The sequence below is a fragment of the Pristiophorus japonicus genome, chromosome 7, assembly GCF_044704955.1.
Source record: "Pristiophorus japonicus isolate sPriJap1 chromosome 7, sPriJap1.hap1, whole genome shotgun sequence".
NCBI lineage: Eukaryota > Metazoa > Chordata > Chondrichthyes > Pristiophoridae > Pristiophorus > Pristiophorus japonicus.
Window position 1 is genome coordinate 72,185,121 of NC_091983.1, and position 18,570 is coordinate 72,203,690.

An 18,570-nucleotide genomic window follows, 5' to 3' on the forward strand; every position below is an offset into this window, starting at 1 on the left:
GCCCGGTGTTCTGTGCAACATCAGGTGATTGCGGAGAAGGTTGGTGTTGTTGTTAGTGTTGCTGGTGTGCCTGATACTGCTGGTGTTGGGCCTCATTGTGGTCTGATTCTGAGGACCAAGGTGAGGCAGTATAAACGGCACCCATGTAGTACAGATGACAGACGTTCCCGACCTGCTGTCAAAATAACAACTTTCCCATCTGACCCGCCACCAATCGCGCCCTCTACCACACCAGAAAATTCTGGTTTCGACATCTTTGGCCGTTCTTTGAATGAGATTGCTAATTTGGGACAGTTTTGTTGGCCATGGGCTCATGCCAACTTCGAAGTAGATTGTCACTGCCAACTTCATCTCATGTCTGGCTGTTACAGCAAAGCACATTTTCATTCTATTATTTTGGGTTGGATTTCAACCCAGGCCACAAGTTGAAAACTTCAGTCAGAGTTTTCTGCTGCCTTTATATCACTTTTTTTGGTAGCACTGGGACAAGTGGTCGATTTTCCAACTGAAGTGATGGTAGCCCCCAGAAGTGCAAGCCTGAATATGGGCAACTGCATTCTAATTTAGTGATAGAGATGGAGTAATTTCATATATTTCTGTCATTACCACAATAGCAATGCTGACTGCTATTCACTCCAGCATTTGACTGTTGCTAAGGCTGGCAGAGGGGTTTTAAAAATGAAAGGGCCTACCTCAGTGAGTATAATTAATCATGGTGAAAGTCGATGCACACTCCCACACTAGCAGATTTTGAATATGTTGCCACACATCTTCCTGCCCTGGCTGGGAGCTGGCCCCTTTAAGCTGCAGCAATTCCAAGGGTCCTACTGCAACAGTAACTTTCTGCCTCATCCCCCTTGAGTGCAGGTGGAAAAAGACACAGCAGCATAAGGCTGTTCCCAGAAGGTTTGTAAGGTCAAACAAAAGTTGCTGAGGTAACCAGAAGTCGCATAGAACAGATATTATCGCTTTGCGTCTTACTCACTGTACTAGCACTCCTGTTCTTCCCATCCCCACTTTCAAAAATGTACCTTGTTGGTTGAGGTCTAACAGGAGGTCCCAGTAAGGATTGCCTATTGCGCCGCATGTAGACCTTCTTTTCCTGAGTGCCGTCCCTTATTTGCATATGCAAAGATCCTAATGCCTGTTTTAGTTGTGGACACTGCACGCGATTTTTTTGGATTTTACCAATGTGGATGGATTTCCTGCCTGCCATATTGGAGGTTTTAGCATTCGAAAATGGGCGGCGCATGGCCGAATCTCTAGGCCAGATCTGGCCTTAGGCAGGATTCATTCAGTGGGAAGCAGTTTTAGTTGATCAGTATTGTTTACTCATCTCACTGAAAAAAGGGAATATTCTGTTAGTGTAAAAGAGGCACTGTTGTCATTTTTAACTTGTTTTGCCTGCGTTAAGGGGGTGGTAATGACCTCAAATTGTGGTCGGTGGCTTTTCCACCCCGTTATCCCTGATGATGCGGCCAGTCATTGGGTGCCCAAAGCGCACGGCTGTTTCAGGCGTTAAGCCCATTTCAATATGCAAATCAGGGTCCTATTTTAGGTTGGAAATGTTCAGAGTGTGCTCTCCCCATAGTTACCTTGATGCCGGCTGAGGTGGCCCGATATTGGCCAGCTTGGTAAGCTGCATCGGGATGCCACTTCGCCACAGGGATGGGCAATTGGCAGGCACATTTGGCGGTTGGTCGCACAGAAGACAAAATCAACCTCGCTGACTCTTGTTGACAGCGACAGAAATTGCTATGCAACTTAGAATCATCAAATGGTTACAGCACAGAAGGAGGACATTTGGCCATCGAGACTCTCTGCAAGAGCACTTCAGCTAGTCCCACTCCCCGCCCTTTCTCCGTAGCCATGCAAATTTTTTCCTTCAGGTACTTATCCAACTGCCTTTTGAAAGCCACGATTGAGTCTGCCTCCACCACTCTTTCAGATAGTGCATTCCAGATTCTTACTACTCGCTGCATAAAAGGTTTTTCCTCATATTCCCTTTGGTTCTGTTATGTATGTAATAACTCGATAGACTGAATACTGTAAACTAACACAGGTACAAACCTGGCTCTGCTTGATTAGGGCCCAAAGTGATTACATTACATGATGGCTTGCCTTTTATACCTGGGCCGCAAACACATGCGTACAGCCCAATGACCTCCGACAGTGGCGCCACCTGGTGGCTAGTAACCTCAAGCATACATACATGACAATATCCCCCTTTAAGATATTAGTAACAGTCTTTTTACAAATTGAGATGGTCCGGGTCTTTCCGCTCCCGAGTTGATCGTCTTAGTTCAACTCCAGCCTTGGGCGAGCGTTCTGAGTCTGTTATGACTGAGGGCTGGGTCGCCGATTTGATGAGAGTGGCAATCACCATGTCCGGGATTGAAAGTCCAGATTCACTGATGACAGCGGAGTCCTCTGATGACTGAGGGTAGGTTGGTTGGTCACTGATTGTGACTTCCTCAGACTGTTCTGGTTCATCCGTGTGCCGCAGCTTTATCTGATCAACATGTTTCCTGCATGTTTGCCCATTCTTGAGCTTGATGATAAACACTCTGTTACCCTTCTTGGCCGTAACAGTACCTGCGATCCACTTGGGACCTTGACCATAATTTAGTACACACACGGGGTCGTTAACAGAAATGTCGCGTGGCACAGCAGCACGATCATGATACCACTGCTGACTTTGACATCTGTATTCAATATGATCGTTCCAAGTCAGGGTGGACAAGAGAGAGCTTGATCTTGAGACATCTCTTCATCAATAGTTCAGCAAGGGAGACCCCGGTAAGTGTGTGGGGTCCTGTCCTGTAACTAAGCAATATGCATGACAAGCGAGTCTGCAGTGAACCTTGAGTTACACGTTTCGTACTCTGCTTGATGGTTTGGACAGCACGCTCTACTTGACCATTAGATGCGGGTTGAATGGTGCTGACCTCACATGTTTGATACCATTGATTTTTCTGAATTCTTGAAACTCCAGACTAGTGAAGCAAGATCCATTGTCGCTTACATCGATGTCAGGCAGACCATGAGTGGCAAACATGACACGAAGGCTCTCAATGGTAGCTGTGAATGTACTAGATGACATGATTATACACTCTATCCTCTTTGAATATGCATCCACTACAACTAAAAACATCTTTCCCAGGAAGGGACCTGCAAAGTCGATGTGGATCCTGGATCATGGTTTAGATGGCCACGATCACAGACTCAGCGGCGATTCCACTGGTGCTTTACTTAGCTGCATGCAAGTGTTGCACTGATGCACACGTGATTCCAGATCAGAGTCAATTCCATGCCACCATACATGAGACCTGGCAATGGCTTTCATCATGACAATACCGGGATGAGAGCTATGTAGATCATGTACAAATTTCTCTCTGCCTTTCTTAGACATAACAACATGATTACCCCACAGTAAACAATCTGACTGAATGGATAGTTTGTCTTTGTGGCGGTTGTAAGGTTTGGTCTCATCACCCATTTGCTTGGGTATGGCAGACCAATCACCACTAAGGACACAATGGTTTGCAACTGATAATATTGGGTCCTGGCTGGTCCAGGTCTTAACTTGTTGAGCCGTAACAGGGGTTCCTTCACTTTCAAAAGCATCCATAACTAACAGTAGGTCTGCAGGTTGTGGCATCTCCACCTCCAGTGTGGGCAACGGAAGATGGCTCAGTGCATGACATAATTCTCGGTGCCAGGTCTATGGCAAATGACATAATCATAGGCAGATAATGTCAGCACCCACCTCTGGATGCGGAACGATGCATTGGTATTGATACCTTTGTTTTCCGAAAACAATGAGATGAGTGGCTTGTGATCTGTTTCCAGTTCAAATCAAAGACCAAACAGGTACTGATGCATCTTTTTAACCCCATACACAGACAGGAAGCAAAGAGTAGGAGTAAATGGGTACTTTTCAGAATGGCAGGCAGTGACTAGTGGGGCACCGCAAGGTTCTGTGCTGGGGCCCCAGCTGTGTTTACATTGTAAATTAATGATTTAGACGAGGGGATTAAATGTAGTATCTCCAAATTTGCGGATGACACTAAGTTGGGTGGCAGTGTGAGCTACGAGGAGGATGCTAGGAGGCTGCAGAGTGACTTGGATAGGTTAGGTGAGTGGGCAAATGCATGGCAGATGAAGTATAATGTGGATAAATGTGAGGTTATCCACTTTGGTGGTAAAAGCAGAGAGACAGACTATTATCTGAATGGTGGCAGATTAGGAAAAGGGAAGGTGCAACGAGACCTGGGTGTCATGGTACATCAGTCATTGAAGGTTGGCATGCAGGTACAGCAGGCGGTTAAGAAAGCAAATGGTATGTTGGCCTTCATAGTGAGGGGATTTGAGTACAGGGGCAGGGAAGTGTTACTACAGTTATAAGGGCCTTGGTGAGGTCACACCTGGAGTATTGTGTACAGTTTTGGTCTCCTAACTTGAGGAAGGACATTCTTGCTGTTGAGGGAGTGCAGCGAAGGTTCACCAGACTGATTCCCGGGATGGCGGAACTGACATATCAAGAAAGACTGGATCAACTGAGCTTGTATTCACTGGATTTCAGAAGAATAGAGGGGATCTCATAGAAACGTTTAAAATTCTGACGGGTTTAGACAGGTTAGATGCAGGAAGTATGTTCCCAATGTTGGGGAAGTCCAGAACCAGGGGTCACAGTCTAAGGATAAGGGGTAAGCCATTTAGAACCGAGATGAGGAGAAACTTCTTCACCCAGAGAGTGGTGAACCTGTGGAATTCTCTACCACAGAAAGTTGTTGAGGACAATTCACTAAATATATTCAAAAAGGAGTTAGATGTCGTCCTTACTACTAGGGGGATCAAGGGGTATGGCGAGAAATCAGGAATGGGGTACTGAAGTTGCATGTTCAGCCATGAACTCATTGAATGGCGGTGCAGGCTCGAAGGGCCGAATGGCCTACTCCTGCACCTATTTTCTATGTTTCTATGTTTCTATGTAATCTATATGGATTTTAGCAAGGCTTTTGATAAGATCCCACATGGTAGACTGGTCAAGAAAGTAAAAGCCCATGGGATCCAAGGCAAAGTGGCAAGTTGGATCCAAAATTGACTCAGAGGCAGGAAGCAAAGTGTAATGGTTGATGGACATTTTTGTGTCTGGAAGGCTGTTTTTAGTGGGGTTCCGCAGGGCTCAGTACTAGGTCCCTTGCTTTTTGTGGTATATATTAATGATTTATATCTGAATGTAGGGTGTATGATTAAGAAGGTTGCAGTTGATATAAAAATTGGCCATGTGGTTGTTAATGAAGAAATAAGCTGTAGACTGCAGGAAGATATCAATGAATCAATGTCAGTTGGGCAGGACAGTGGCAAATGGAATTCAATCCAGAGAAGTGTGAGTTAATACATTTGGGGAGGGCTACCAAGGCAGGAGCATACACAATAAATAGTAGGACACTGAGAAGTGTAGAGGAACAGAGGGACCTGAGAATGCATGTCTACAGATCCCTGAAGGTAGCAATACAGGTAGATAAGATGATTAAGAAGAATACGGGATACTTTCCTTTATTAGCCGAGGCATAGAATCTAAGAGCAGGGAGGTTATGCTTGAACTATATAAAACACTAGTTAGGCCACAGCTAGAGTACTGCGTGTAGTTCTGGTCACTACATTACAGGAAAGATGTGATTGCACTAGAGAGGGTACAGAGGAGATTTACGAAGCTGCTGCCTGGACTGGAGAATTTTAGCTATGAGGACAGATTGGATAGACTGAGATTGTTTTCTTTGGAACAGAGGAGGCTCAGTGGAGATCTAATTGAGGAGTATAAAATTATGAGAGGCCTAGATAGAATGGATGGTAAGGACCTATTTCCCTTAGCAGAGGGGTCAATAACCAGGGGGCATAGATTTAAAGTAATTGGTAGAAGGTTTAGAGGGGATTTGAGGATAAATGTTTTCACCCAGAGGGTGGTGAGGGTCTAGAGCTCACTGTCTGAAAGGGTGGTAGAGGCAGAAACCCTCACCACATTTGAAAAGTACTTGGATATGCACTTGAAGTGCCAGAATCTACAAGGATATGGGCCAAGAGCTGGGAAGTGGAATTAGGCTGGATAGCTTTTTGTCAGCCAGCGTGGATACGATGGGCCGAATGGCCTCCTACTGTGCTGTAAATTTCTATGATTCTATGATTCACCTATTTTACCCAGCCACCTTTTTTTGTGCCAACAGTTGTTGGAAAGGTTGAAAAAGAATTTTGACCCCACATGCAACTATTTACCTTTAAATGATTGTATCCATAGTAACATAGGAACAGGTATAGGTCACTTAGTCCCTCAAGCCTGTTCCACTATCCTTCTAAGGACTGAAAACATGTACTATTTACTGCCACCTTGATTTGGCGAGCTCACCCTTTAGGCCAAATCCAGGCCAGGAGCTTATCTTGCAAAACAAATGAGAACCTAATCCGGAAGATCTCATAGTGTCAGCCCTTCCTGATATGTGCATGCTCAAACTTCACAACACTCCACTTGTTTCCCAAGAATTCATTTGCCCTCAGTCTCAACCTAAGTGTATACCCCCTTCCAGGACTAACTCTTGCTTTGACTCATGCCCTGTGTATACTCCAGGCATAATGTCACCAATCTGTTGCACTTTCTGACCCAATGTTGTACTTCTGCCCAACTGCCCTGCTCCTCTCCTGTGCTTCAATCCCCATCCCCAGATCTACTAGTATAAAACAAGACTGTAGTTTCCTTGATATCCAGCAGTTACAACATAAACATCCTACAACAAGTGGTTAAACGCAGCTTCAGGTTATTCATTTTAATGTTTCTCTTTATTCCAGACAAAGACCAAAACTGTGGCGATGATGTTCCTTGTGACTGTGGTTTACTGTCTTTTGCTGCCCCTTTCCAATTCAAAGGTTGAGGCAAATCAGTATTGCTCAACACAGAAGTCAAATGTAAGAGATCACTCTTTTAATATATATATTTCTAGTATAACTGTTAGAATAGTTCTGGATACTAATACCGAGGAATGTTTTATATATATCTATATATATATATATATATAAAATACTCTACTAGGCATCTCTGTCCATTACCTGGCCTTGGTGCCTTTACTGCTACTACCCTGGGCCAAACACCACCTTCCATATGGCATTCCAGGAAGTGGTGGGAACTGGGGTAGACAGGAGGGAAATGGGCTGAGGACCTGGGCTCTATCCTCTGCCTGTGGCGGGCAGGATTGCGGAGGTGACTCCAGCCTACTTTTTAAATGAAAATAAGTAATTTATGTACATATTGATGGCTAAACCCAGATTCCCATATCTAATACCTCACCACAACATTGAAGACTCAGCTTTTCCTTTTCTTGGAAGTTCACTATAACACCACACAGCATCATTCCCCTTTCCCCAAAGACTCATCATTACCAATGGAATCAGAGTAGCAAAATAATCTCCAATTTATTACAATAACACATGTCCATTGCCACAGAACTTCCTTAGTTTTCACCATAGTGCTCCGCCTTTGTCCTTTGCGTGCCTTGAAACCTTTTGCTAAACATGGTGCCACCTGAATTACAAAGGTTACATTGTTACAAGAAATGTAATTAGACATGAAATGTTGTAGGTCCTTTGCATTGCACTTGGAGCCACAGCAAAGCTATTGTAGAACGACAAACCTTGGAAAATCATATCCTTAATTCTTAATTTGTTATCTGTCTAATTTGCAGGTCCCCCTTTCTTCACATATGATACAGCCTCCCGGAAGCAAGAGCACAATAAATGGTAAGAAATAAAACATATCTCCAATTTCATGCTGCCTAGTGACTAAGGATTGATTTTGATATATCACTGCCAGATAATAAACAACATAAAATGCAGCAAAAAATGTTCTGACTGTTTACACATTTGATGTTTCATAAACAAATCAATGATAACAAATTGTTATAAAAGAAACCTGGAAATCGTTCATTGCAAGAAGAAATAACTTGCATTTGTATACTGTTGTAATATAGGCAAAGATTGTAGGCAGCGATGCCCACAATCAGCAATGAGATAAATGAGCAGATAATCTGTTTTATAAATATTGGTTAAGGGATAAATGTTGGTCAGGACCCCACAAGAACTCCCTAGCTCTTCTTCATATCGTGCCATGGGATCTTTTACTGGAGCAACAGATGTTTGAATGTCTCATCCAAAAGATGGGATCTGACAGTGCCTAAAATCAGCTCATGAGTCACAGTCATCAGTTAGCTTTTCAATTGACTTCAATGGAAAAGAAAATCAGGTGGGGAGTAAAACGCACTGAAATTCACTATGGCTACTTCCCAAGATGAATTTCCCTTTTACTTTGAATCATTGAATCATACTAAACCCCTTAGAATGATGCTAAACCCCTTAATATTTCCTCTCTCACTATGTTCATCTCATCTAATATTTCACACTCCTCTTCCTTAACTACAATTTCTGCATCATCCCTCTCTTTTGTGAAGACAGATGCATTCATTAAGAACCATGCCCAAATCTTCCACCTCCATACACAGGTTACCTTTTTGATCTCCAATAGGCCCTACTCTTTCTTTAGTTATCCTTTTTCTCTTTATGTATAATATCTATATATTGAGTAACTCATTCTTTGCATTCTTTCGTATTTCATATTTCAGATAACCAATATGGATTTTACCATGCGGATTTGAATTTGGAAATGACTAACTTTAAGACAGTTGCTGAATATATGAAAAGAATAATTTTCCCTGTTGTTGTTAATATCGATGGAACAAGTGATAAGCTTACTATCTTTAATTTAAACATCACAGTTGGTAAGTTATAGTTACACAAAGATGTTAATATTTGAGTAAAATATTAGAATTTAGCTAATCTATTAACTTTATTTTCGGGGCGAATTTAACCCGACCCGGGTGGTCAGTTAAAATCACCTTGGAGCCATCAGAAGCTGACTAGCTGTGATTTTAACCAGCTCAACTGAGCAGGTGGCAGGGATACTTGACCAAAGACAGTGGGGTTCTTTTTTACTTATGCATGTCTAAATTACATCATCGGGATCCAACTGGTTAATTAGCGAAATGAGCACGAAGCCACGGTGCGATTCCTGCCAGGCAAACCTAGCGGGAAAGCAGTTTGGAGGGCAGAATAAACACAAGAGTATGGTTTTTAACTGCTTTTTGACTTTCCTTGTGGGGTCAGGAAAATCAAGTGTGCTCCTTTGGGCCCCACAAGGAAATCTTAAACTCCAGTTGCCGCTGACTCCCCCCACCTCCAGAATTTGCCCATTGCGAGATCCTCACTGCGGACCAGATCTCGGGATGGCCAACAGCCAGTGTGGTTTTCTACCACTGCCCCCTCGGAAGGGGTAAGAATTTGGCTGGCAGTATTTACATGAGGCCCGGACGTTAACATTTCTGGAGCAGCAGGTATATTTCTGTCTCATACACCCAACCAAAACTGGGGATTTAAAAATGTGTATTTATTAATTCACGGGATGTGGGTGTCGCTGGTAAGGCCAGTAATTATTGCCTATCCCTAATTGCCCTCGGGAATGTGGTGGTAAGCTGCCTTCTTGAACCGCTGTAATCCTTGTGGTGAAGGTGCTTCCGTAGGACTGTTAGGGGAGGGAGTGCCAGGATTTTGATACAACAACAGTGAGGGAACGGGGATATATTTCCAAGTCAGGATGGTGTGTAACTTGGAGAGGAATGTGGAGGTGATGGTGTTCCCATGTTGTCCTTGTTTGTCTCGATGGTAGAGGAAGAATCCTTGACAAGCTGCTGCAGTGCATCTTGTAGATAGTACACCCTGCAGTGACCTTGCACTGATAGGGGAGGGAGTGAATGGTTAAGTTAAAATTGGAGCTTTTGTTTTTCTCAAATTCATTAGAAATGTACAGTTTGGTTCAGTGTGTAAATCTTTGTGTACTGTGGTACTGAACAATACAAAGCAAGAAGGTCCCAGTTTCAATTCCTGGTGTGTTCTGACTTTGCTAATTTCAACCAGAATGCTGGTAGCCAGTAGGGTTGGTTAAATTGGTCTCAGCTTTCCTGGGTTAGGAACAGACAAGTCATCCAAGGTTCCGACTACTGATTACTATCTAATCGCAAGCGAGATAAGACTAAGATGAGCCTGGGAAACGAGAGCTGCACAGGACTGCTGCACAGCAAGGGCATTTCAGCCTCTTGAAGTTTCTCTTCACTTGTGCTCAGGAAGGCCCTGCCAAATATCATAAGCTTCAGCAATTCAGGTGGGCAAACTGGAGCCATGAAATCAATTGTCGCTCAAGCTGATTTTTTGGTTGGATCCAGGTGCCAAACTAGATTAACCAACTTGGCTGCAAACCGGTAAAGTGCAATCCTTTGGAGTCACGCTCTTCTTCAGCGAAGCAGCCTCCAACCCCTGCCGCCTTTCCCCTCTCTTGTCAGTCAAGCAAGCATTAGGACGTGGTTTTTTTTTGTGTGATTGATAGCATGAATAAGCAATCCAAGTTCTCAAGTCGAATTACTGCAATGAAAGGGCTTGCTACTCACCAGAAAATACTTTGATGTCAAATTGTAAATGCGTTTGGCTCCACAAGTACTGGATAGTTCATCTTGGCACTGGAACCGGTACCTCCTTGGCTCTAGCTGCAGTTGTTTTCAGCCATCACAGAAAGCGGGTGAAAATGTCATAAATTATATAAGAGACTGTCACAGCTATAGACCTCTTTATTGCTGAAAGTTACACTGATAGATAGCATTGATATAAATGACACGATAAATACAGCACATTAAAAAAGCAACATTTTTATGAATGAATGTTGGGTATACTGTGATGCTGATTACTGTGTTCAGCTTCCTGAGTGTTGTTGCAGCTGCATCCATCCAAGTAAATAGAGAGTATGCCATCACACTCCTGACTTGTGCCTTGTAGGTGGTGAAGTGGCATTAGGGAGTCAGGAAGTGAACCATTTGCTGCAGAATATCCAGCCTTTGACCTGCTCTGGTAGCCACAGTATTTATGTGGCTGGTCCATTTAGGTTTCTGGTCAATGGTGACCCCAGGATGTTGATGATGGGGGACTCGGTAATGGTACTGCTATTGAATGTGATGGGGTGGTGTTTAGGCTCTGTCTTGTTGGAGAGCGTCAATGCCTGGCATTTATTCGAACGTTCATCATCATCATAGGCAATCTCTCAAAATCGAGGAAGACTTGCTTCCACTCTAAAAGTGAATTCTCAGGTGATGGCACAGTCCAATATGGGTTATGGTATTACAGTCTCTGTCACAGGTGGGACAGACAGTCATTGAAGGGTGGGTGGGGAGTCTGGTTTGCCACACGCTCCTTCCACTGTCTGCGCTTGGTTTCTGCATGCTCTCGGCGACAAGACTCGAGGTGCTCAGCGCCCTCCGAGATGCTCTTCTTCCACTTAGGGCGATCTTGGGCCATGGATTCCCAGGTGCCAGTGGGGACGTTAATTGCCACTTATCAGCCCAAGCTGGATGTTGTCTAGGTCTTGCTGTTTGCGGGCATAGAATGCTTCATTATCTGAGGAATTGCGAATGGAGATTAATACTGTGCAATCATACGTGAACAGTCACACTTCTGTCCTTATGATGGAGGGAAAGTCATTGATGAAGCAGCTGAAGATAGTTGAGTCTAGAATGCTGCCCTGAGGAATTCCTGCAGCGGTGTCCTGGGGCTGAATGATTGGCCTCTAACAACCACAACTCTCTTTCTTTGTGTTATTTATGACTCCAGCTGGTGGAGAGATTTACCCCGATCCCATTGACTTCAATTTTACTCAGGCTTCTTGATGTCACACTTGTTCGACTGCTGCCTTGATGTCGAGGACAGTCACTCTCATCTCACGCCTGGAATTTATTTCATGTGCCCATGTTTGGATAAAGGTGATAGCAAAGTCTGGAGCCGAGTGATCCTGGCTGAGTTCAAACTGAGCATCGATGAGCCTCTAGATAGAAGAACTGTTGACGACTCCTTCCATTATTTTGCTGATGATTGAGAGTAGGCTAATAAGGCAGCAATTGACTGGGTTGGATCTGTCCTGCGTTTTCAGGACAGGACATACCTGGGCAATTTTCCACATTGTCGGGTAGATGCCAGTGTTGCAGCTGAATTGGAACAGCTTGACTACGAGTGCAGCATGTTCTGGAGTACAGATTTTCAGCACAACCCTATGGATCTTTTCAGGGCCCGTAGTCTTTGCCATGTCCATTGCAGCATTGCTGGGTCAGCTGTTTCTTGGTGTCACGTGGAGTGAATCAAATTGGCTGAAGATGGTGGGGATCTCAGGAAGAGGCCAGGAAGCATCATCTACATGGCACTTCTGGCTGAAGGTGGTTGTGAACTCTTCAGTTTTGTTTTTTGCACTCACGTGCTGGACTCTGCCATCATTGAGGATGAAGATGTTCACGGAATATCTTCCTCCCAGTTGTTACTTAATTGTCCACCACCATTCATAACTAGATGGACTGAAGGTCTCCTTCTACCTGAAACTGTTACTATGTTATTATTTTGGGGCTGAATTTTCGCCACCATTCTGCACCGTTTTTTTGGCCTGCGCTGTTTTGTTTGGAGCAGACTAAAATCTGCAAGTTTTGCCAAAATTTCAACGCCATTATAAAGTACTTACGCCCTATTTTTTTAGTTCCAATTTTTTGACGTCACTGGGGGCGGAACCTGCCAGGTGCGCCATTTCTGGCCATTTAAGCGAGTTTGGCCAAGTAGGATTTTTTCAAAAACGGCGCAGTGCACCATTATGAAAAACCTTACCTGCACTTAAGAAAATCGCTGCAAAGAGAAAATCGGCGCAGAGAGGACGCCATTGTTTTAGCGAAGCCGACAACACGGCACCAGGGGCGGGGGGGCTTTCGGCCCGGGATAGGAGCAGCACCGGTGGGTGGAGGGGGGGTTGGGGGTGGGTGAGTGGCCTTTGGGCCTGGGATTGCAGCGGCACCAGCACCGGCGGGGGGAGGGGGAGGGTGGACCTTTCAGCCCTGGATTGCAGTGGGATAATCCCCCAAATATATGATTTCTTGCTCTAAGCCAGGCTATTATGGGATGCACCAAATGAAGGAAAATCACTTTACCAGAGAGATTGAGTGCAACTCTTGGGAAAGTGGGAGGAGGGGAGTTTAAACCGAATTGATTAAAACACTTGAAATGAGGATGATGAAGTGGCAAGTTAGGTTAGCACCTCATTGTTTCACCTCTATGAACCCGGCTTCAAATCCAGCTCGGATAAAAAGATGAAAGACTCTGCTCTCTTCCAGCTGTAAAAGTCCTACCCACAATGTGATTGAACAGTGACATTTGGTTTCTGGTGGCATGGAAACTTACCACTAAAACTTCTGCACTTCAGTGATCATCATCATCATAGGCGGTCCCTCGAACGAGGATGACTTGCTTCTACAGATGCCTCAATGAAGGACTCGATATTCCAGTCCTGAACACGAGGGGTGGAAGATGCCTGTGCGTGGATTTTTTTAACGTGTGGTGACCGTTGCACATCAGCCACCACATGGGCTTGACAGAGCTAGGCCTTTATCCAGTGGCAAGGGTTAACCAGGACGACTGGAGACCTGCTCTGCTGCACGGACCTAGTGCGCACACCTATCGCAGTGTGAACTGGCCCGTGCTGCCCCTGGGCCCTCGGCTCTTCTGGCCCCGTACCCCCATTTGCTGCGCCGCTTCCACGATTTCTCACCGCTCCTCTGCGCGCCCTACTCTACAGGGAGAGAAGGTAGATCAGGGGGAGGAAAGATGTTACTGTGGAGGTAACTGTATGCTTACCGGAGAGGTGAGCCTTGAGTTTCGGTCAGTCGGTCAATCTTCCTGTTTGAGAGCTGATGTATGTTTCACCAACATTATGGCTTCATCAGAGAACTCCTGCCCAGCGAATGTCCTTCAAACTCTTACGCCTGGTAAGAGCAGTCGTATAGCTTACTTTTACCAGCGTAAGTCTTAAAAGATAGAAAAATTAAATGTTGTCACTAATTTTTACAGGTGATACTAAACTGGCAAATACACGAAATCTCGATGTGCATGTCGAATGCACCACTTAACACATTGTATTAAATTATTCTATTTTAACAGTGTCAACTTATAAAAGGGAGAATGAGTAAGTTAAAATAGAACACAGAAGATCTTGGTACAAATGTATTAAGCAGCATGCTGGAGACAGCGCACCAACACGGAGTAGGAGGAGCTTAATCTGATGCCTGAGCTGGGATCTCAAATGTCGGTGCTCCATTTCCCAGCATCAGCATTTCTCACCTTGATGGACACAAAAAATCCCTAAAATATATAAATTTAAAAAGGGGCCAAGTTAACCTCTAGTATTCTTGTACTTTTCCTATCCACTGATTCAATGGCAGATTCACTTATAATTTGGAAAGTTGAAGAGGAAGGGACAGCTTACAAAGAAAATAAATTTAAAAGTGGAAAAAAGAAGAGAAAATAAAAATACTTTATGGAGATATTTTTGATAGCATGTTATATTGTCATAAGTATGCATACTAATAGAAAATATGCTTCTCTCTTTAATATCTTTTAAAGCATGTTTTACAATTTTAATAACTGATTATCTGTTTATTATATTTGTTTAGAATGCAATTACATAAACAACAGTGCAAAGTGCATCTTCGGGAATGGTTCAATCCAGAACAATACTGAGCGCTCTTCTTCAATCCTGCGTTGTTCAACATTGTCCAGCTGTAACTGTAGCCAACTGTACCTGGATGAAATTAGATTCTGTCCAGAAAATGTCACTAGTCTAACTAGGAAAGGTAATTCGCGCAATTCTTTTAACAGCATGGAATAACATTTTAAATGAAAAATACTTTTTAAAAATGAAGTTGGTCTTTATGGTAAGGGGATTGGAGCAAAAGAGTAAGGAAGTGTTACTATAAATGTACAGGGCTTTGGTGAGACCACACCTGGAGTACTGTGCACAGTTTTGGTCTCTTTATCTGAGGAAGGATATACTTGCCTTGGAGGCAGTGCAACAAAAGTTCACTAGATTGATTCCTGGGATGAGAAGGTTCTCCTATGAGGAGAGATTGGGGTTATACTCTCTGGAGTTTAGAAGAATATGAGATGATCTCATTGAAACACAGAAGATTCTGAGGGGGAATGACTGGGTAGATACTGAGAGGTTATTTCTCCAGAACTAGGGGGCATAGTCTCAGGATAAGGGGGTCAGCCATTTAAGACTGAGATGAGGAGGAATTTCTTCACTCGGAGGGTTGTGAAACTTGGAATTCTCTACCCCAGAGAGCTGTGGATGCTGAGTGAGTGATTATATTCAAGGTTGAGATAGATAGACTTTTGGACTCTAGGGGAATCAAGGGATATAGGGGTCAGGTGGGAAAGTGGAGTTGAGGTCTAATTTCAACCATGATCTTATTGAATAGTGGAGCAGGCTCAAGGGGCCGTATGGCCTACTCGTGCTCCTAATGCATATGTTTTATGAACTGATCAGAGAGTCCATTAGCACACGACCCGACCAACTCTCTCCCTAAATGGTAATCAGCATCCTATGTACGTCATAGGTCCCCGAATTGCACCTTAAAAGAGCCCTACCACTTATTTCAAGCCGGTGCTTCAGCCACCAAGCAGTAGGCCACACTCAAAATGGCAGCAACTAATCATCGGGGTTAAGGCTACCAACACCATTTTTTTGCTCTTACTGCCCCTTTAACGACGATTTTACCGTGAAAACCGATCGCTCAGTCTTCATTTTCTCCAACAACATAAAAACTTTTAAAATTGAAGCTGAACAACACCTAAGCACTATTTCTTGATTTGCTTGTTTTTCTGACTTACTTTTAACCTTAATTCTACTTTACATTAAGCTTCTCAATTTAGGCAATCGCGGCATAACACCAAGAGGTTGCAACAGCAATTACAAAATAGCTAAAGAATAAATATTATTCAGTCATTTTATTAGCAGATACGTTGCTGACATTATCTGTACACAAAATATGTAAATCCAAAGCTTTGATTATATTGGTTAGATAGGGGACGGGGAGTTCTGATAAACAGAGAACAATGTATAAACCTACTATGGACAACAAGGCGAGTTTGTATCTTACTCACTATTGATTTGTATTTTATCAAACCATCTAAGCTTTGACATTGTGAACTGCCTCAGTACAATGATCTACTTTGCTGATATTTAAATGAATTATGCTGCCTCCCATACTGGTTTGCACTGAGGCTGCATTAATTAGCCTAGTAAGCTGTTTGAGGCAATGAGAGTGGTCTGGTTCCTTTCATTCTGATTTTCTCACTGTCGCCTTAAAGATTTTTTATTTATTTTCTTATTAAAGATCCCTATCTATCCAGAGTATTCTAAAGTTCCATCCTTGGCTCCTTCCATTTTCTCATTTAAATTTTGCTCTTCACCAACCTTATCTGTGGTCTGCGAATACATGCTAACGACACCCAGCTCTATCTCTTCACAAGCCTCAACTCAAAACAGCAACAACATCTTGTATTTATATAGCACCTTTAACGCTTCACAGAAGTATTATGCGATTTTAAAAATTGACACCGAGCCGCATAAGTAGAAATTAGTGCAGATGACCAAAAGCTTGGTCAAAGAGATATGTTTTAAGGAGCATCTTGAAGGAGGAACAAGAGGTAGAGCGGTGAAGAGGTTTAGGCAGGGAGTTCCAGAGTTTGAGGCCTAGGCAACAGAAGGCACGGCCACCAAAGGTTGAGTGATTATAATCAGGGATATTCGAGAGAGCAGAATTAGAGGAGTGCAGACATCTTGGGCGTTGTGGGGCTGGAGGAGATTACAGAGATAGGGAGGGGCGAGGCCATGGAGGGATTTGAAAATAAGGATGAGAATTTTGAAATTGAGGCGTTGCTTAACTGGAAGCCAATGTCGGTCAGCGAGCACAGAGGTGATGGGTGAGCGGGACTTGGTGTGAATTAGGACACGGGCAGCCGAGCTTTGGATCACCTCTAGTTTACGTAGGGTAGAGTATGGGAGGCCAGCCAGAGTGCGTTGCAATAGTCAAGTCTGGAGGTAACAAAGGCATGGATAAGGGCTTCAGCAACAGATGAGCTGAGGCAGGGGTGGAGACAGGCGATGTTACAGAGGTGGAAATAACAGCACACTGTTATCACGCTGCTTGTCCAACATTAAATCGTGGGTGAGGAAGAATTTGCTCCAGTTGAACAATGGGAAGACTGAAGCATCCCATTGACTAAGCAATATTTATTCCTTAACCAATACCACTAAGACCTGGTCATTTATCTCATTGCTGTCTATGGGAACCTGCTGTGCAAAAATTGACTGATCAATTTGCCTATATTACAACAATGACTACACTTCAAAAACAATTAATTCACTGTGAAGCACTTTGGGACATCCTGAGGACCTGACAGGCACTGTGTTTGTGGTGTATGTGGCACACAAATCACTGACTCCACACGATCTGGTGTTGATCTAACTGCTGTGACCTTAGTCCTTTATTGAACAGCTCCAGAATGGCCTCCAGGTGTGGTGGGTAGCCTTTTATATTGCCTCGTGCAGGTACTTTCAGGTCTCCCACCACAGCGCCCTCTGTAGTGCACCATTGTACTTATATCATACATTTAACGTACCAGAGCAATACACAACATCTCACTCCCCCCCCCAGTTCAAAAGCCGTTGCTTGAATCCCCTAAATTGAACATCGCATTTGCCCAATGGTATTGTTAGTCACGGATCCATGTCCCTTTTTCTTGAACCTCGTGGTATCAACTCTTCCCGTGATTTCAAGCATGGTGACCATTCAGCATTGAAATATTAACTCTTATCATATTTTGTAATTCATATCCATTATTTTAAACACGGTAACCATCCAGCATTAAAATATTAATTCTTATCATAAATCCATCATCCTACATTCACATAGCACATTTAGACTCGCTCTTGCCTTACAAAAGTCTTTACGTGGGGACTGCCAATGGTGTAAGGCCCTTTTAAGACTCCCAGGAGCATTTCCCTTTTAAGACATCTTGTGGCTTTCCATGAGGCGCCACTATCTTAGGTGTTCTGCTGGCCTTTGTCTGCAGGGCTCCATTGCCACGAAGCTCACCGCCATCTTGAGCTCGCTGGCGAAGAAAGAGGGGACAAGGAAGCATGGAAGGGGAAAAAGAGAGAAAAAAAACGGCCCATCTTGCAGAAGTCAATCTGGACTCGATCTGTCACAGTCCCTGTGAGTCGCTCCATGCCTGCTGCCGCATCCGCCACTCTGGCTCGTGTTCCCCCGAGTCACGCCTGCCGCCGCCGCAGCCTCCGCTCCCGCCGTTGTCTCCACACTTGCCCGGTGCAAACTCCAGCTGTTGATCTCCCCACTTGTCGCCCCTCCTGTTGCCGCCGTGGGTGCGTCTCCTGCGGCTACCGTGGCCGCCACCATCGCAGCCGCTGCAGCCGCCCGACTGTTCTACTGTGTGGGCCCCCCGGATCCGCCGGCCACCGATGGGCCTCCTGCTTCTCGCCCGCAGTGCCCCGCCGGCCCGCACCCCAGCAATAGGCCCACACCTGCAACTTTGTCCTTC

At 44.3% G+C, this 18,570-nt stretch overlaps 1 protein-coding gene across 1 annotated transcript in view; it reads left to right on the forward strand.

Annotated features, from left to right (window-relative positions):
• LOC139266589 (adhesion G-protein coupled receptor F3-like) overlaps positions 1–18,570 on the forward strand; it is an 85,123-nt gene that overhangs the window by 4,485 nt on the left and 62,068 nt on the right. Inside the window, exons 2-5 of the mRNA XM_070884185.1 lie at positions 6,844–6,960; positions 7,734–7,788; positions 8,667–8,822; positions 14,619–14,798. Coding sequence (XP_070740286.1) covers positions 6,844–6,960; positions 7,734–7,788; positions 8,667–8,822; positions 14,619–14,798 — 508 coding nt within the window. The remainder of the gene's footprint in view (positions 1–6,843; positions 6,961–7,733; positions 7,789–8,666; positions 8,823–14,618; positions 14,799–18,570) is intronic.